Source organism: Aplysia californica, unplaced genomic scaffold, assembly GCF_000002075.1.
Source record: "Aplysia californica isolate F4 #8 unplaced genomic scaffold, AplCal3.0 scaffold00174, whole genome shotgun sequence".
NCBI classification, from domain to species: Eukaryota; Metazoa; Mollusca; class Gastropoda; order Aplysiida; family Aplysiidae; genus Aplysia; species Aplysia californica.
Window position 1 is genome coordinate 329082 of NW_004797444.1, and position 3340 is coordinate 332421.

The window sequence follows — 3340 nt, forward strand, 5'->3', positions numbered from 1 at the left end:
ACACACACACACACACACACACACACACACACACACACACACACACGCACACACACGCACTCATACACACATGACAAAGACTCACCCTCGTTATTTCTTCAGTAGAGATACAATGCCAATATCTTTCACTACCGGTTTGATACAACAGCTAAAATGGCAAAATTTCTTGCCCAGCGAGACTTATAATAATATGCCTTTGAGAAGACTCTGCCCAACCCCCCCCCCCCCCCCCCCCCCAAACCCCGTTCTCTTCGATTTGATAATCGAACTCCGAAGTGTTGGTCACATTAGTCTACCAATTTCGTCACAGTGAATGCCATGTCGTCAACAGAATTATTTTCATTTTTTCAGAAATATTTTTAGTTAGTTTGGTAAGCATTTTACGGCGATCGAACTCGAAACTACATAAGGTCATATATGAACGCTCAAGAAATGTTTAACCTAGAACGGATTTCGTTCCTGTATTTATCTTTCTACTGACCTGATATTTCTTTTTTCCCCCTGTCCTCTGTTTTAGGTGTGGAGGGTGCCACCAAGGACATAGTTGGACTGGCCGTTGCTGCATCCATCAGTTTTCTGCTTCTATTCATCGTGGTGTTCTTCATTGGCTTGTCATTTTCATGGTAAGAACAATACGCTACTTTAGAAAATAATTACAAAGTTTTATCTGACATTTTTTGCCGTTTTGAGTTTCTGAGACCATGGGGAGGGGGGAGGGGGTAGGGGCAGAATTCGCTCTGTCTGTTCTATCAGAATCGTAAGATTATTCGGAGTCGTCATCCAGATCATATTAAAAGTATTGGGTTCGAAAAAGTTTGACATTTTGTGAAACTCTACACGTCAAATTTCTCAAAACTAGATACTGAGCGTTGGAGTTAAACTCCAACGTCAGGTCTGTGCTCCTCTACGGCTGCGAAACTTGGAAGACAACGAAGACAGTACTGAATAAGGTCCAGACTTTCATCAACAGATGTATGAGGAGTATTTTAAGAATTAAGTGGCAGGATAGAATAAGAAATGAAGAGCTGTGGGAAAGGACAGGACAAAAGGATATAGAAGTAGAAATAGGACTAAGAAAGTGGCGATGGATGGGGCACACCTTAAGAAAGCCCAACGGAAACATCACAAGACAGTCACTGCAGTGGAACCCCCAGGGAGCACGAGGCAGGGGTAGGCCACGGGAAACATGGAGGAGATGCGTGGAAAGGGACATGAGAGAAATGAAGCTCACTTGGAACGAGCTTGGAAGGGTGGCTCAGGACAGAGATAAATGGAAGGAGCTTGTATGTGGCCTATACCCTGCCAGGGGTGAAAGACATTGATGATGAGATACTGAGCAGAGATTACTATGTAATTCTAAGGTAGCGAATAGTCTATCGGCGTCTGTAGCGAAGCCGTTTAGCGCCTTGTCATCACATGCAGAAGACACAAGTCCGATTTTGGAGTAGATCTAGAGAAGTTATAGATTTTATTTTTAAAAATCGAGTTTTGGTTTGGTTTCCTTATTCTTTCCTATCAAACATATATCGTCCATATCTCTTCTCTTTCTTTTTTCTTGTGTTTGTTACCCTCTTGTAACACTACTAATCTTCGGCACTTATACGATCTAATTGCCGTAAAACTCTAATTAAAACAAACAATCTTTGCTTCTTATTATTGTATGTAAGATGTATGACTCCCAAAGAAACATCAAGTAAGCATGAACATATGTTTTCACTCTAATTTTTAAAAGTAAAAACATCAAGCGCACGGTAAAATACTTGGCTCCTGTGGTTATGTGAGTTGTGAGTTCAGACTCAAGAGTAAAGTCAAGCAAGTGTCGTTGACAAGGGGATGAGATGGGTGGTCACTGGGGTGTGTAATTGAGCAAGACAGGGCGGTGCACAGTGGCGACTCGCAATAGCATGGTTGTGAAATTGTTCTATATTGGTGTAACATTTCGTAATTATATAATATGTTTATGTGTAGGTATTTATGTTTGTATGTATTTATAATTATGTATTTATGTATGTGTGTATGTTTGCCATTGTAAACCAAATTGCCCTTCCGGGATCAATGAAAATGTAATTTATTATAGCCTACAGCATTTGCGGGGACATTTATTTAAAAAGAAAAAACAACGTCCGGAAAAGAAGAGTGACGGAACATAATATGTACGCTAAATCTTTGTCTGTGTTTTACCATATGAGTGGTTGGCGGGTGCTCTGGTGTGGTTTCCCCCTTCTTTCCTATCAAACGTATATCGTCCTTTTCTCTCCTCCTTTTTTGTGTACGTTACTCTCTTGTAACACATCTATTCTAAGACCTTATTGTGTTGTAGGCGCCGTAAAACTGTTACTAAAACTAAACTGTACTTACCGTGCTTCAGGTCTGCCTGGATCAAGACCTGGTTCCGTAATAGAGGCAAGGTGAAAATGCCCAGAGCCTACTTCAAGAAGAAGGAGGAAGCTAAGAACCGTCTGTTGTCCGCCACCATTTCCCACGCCAGCGCATCGGTGATCAACGGCCACCCGCCAGCCCAGAGTGTGGACAGGGGTAAGTCTTTGTAGGATGGATAAATTATTGACCTGATCTGCGTGACCAGCGCGAACTGAGTGAGGTCGGGAAATAGCGCTGGTCAGCGCATACTACAGCAAATATCAAAATATACCTTTGTTTGCTTTGCTTCATCAGAGCTAACCCGGAAGGCTATTTGGCACAATTGTATACTGCGTGGGAAAGAAAATAATTGAAACTGATTCAGTCATATCATGTAGCACAAAGTCGCCTTCTGAGTGTGGGTATTGGACACAAATGTTGTCAAATGGACCGTATCGTGACCTAAAACATGACACATGTGTTATTTAGAAGATTTTAATCTAATTTTGTCAAAAATGCTAGCTTCTTTCACTCCATGATGGAAAATTTGGCCGCCCGTAAGAGTGTCAAACTACGGAAATAAAGATTTCACGAAACGCTCTGCGGAGTTTTGTGGGTAGAAGGAATAATGCATCCACATTACACGACTAAAGTTGTGTTACATTTTGTTTATAATATTTATATACCTTTGTTTTGTGAAAATTCTGAACTCGAATGCCATTTAACATACACTAGGTGCTGCATTTTTGCGTTTGGGTAGGACAAATTGAATAGGTTTAAAGAATCTTTTCGGCAAGGGATATTTTGAGAGCATCCGAACAGATACACTAGTGGGGAATCTCGATTTCATTTCTCGCATTCGAAGAAGATTCTTATGTAATTGATAATTGTGGGCATTTTATCTCTAAATGAAAAAGAAAAGATAGAAATATTTGAATTCACCTGACGCACGTTACATGACGATATTTGCCTTCCCCCCCCC

The 3340-nt window shown here is 40.9% G+C and overlaps 1 protein-coding gene across 5 annotated transcripts in view; it reads left to right on the forward strand.

The window, feature by feature from the left end:
• The window catches only part of LOC101852999, a 69914-nt gene that overhangs the window by 44031 nt on the left and 22543 nt on the right, over positions 1-3340 (forward strand). For all 5 annotated transcript variants that reach the window (XM_013082440.2, XM_013082441.2, XM_013082439.2 and 2 more), the window contains exons 2-3: positions 518-623; positions 2369-2535. In XM_013082440.2, coding sequence (XP_012937894.1) covers positions 518-623; positions 2369-2535 — 273 coding nt within the window. The remainder of the gene's footprint in view (positions 1-517; positions 624-2368; positions 2536-3340) is intronic.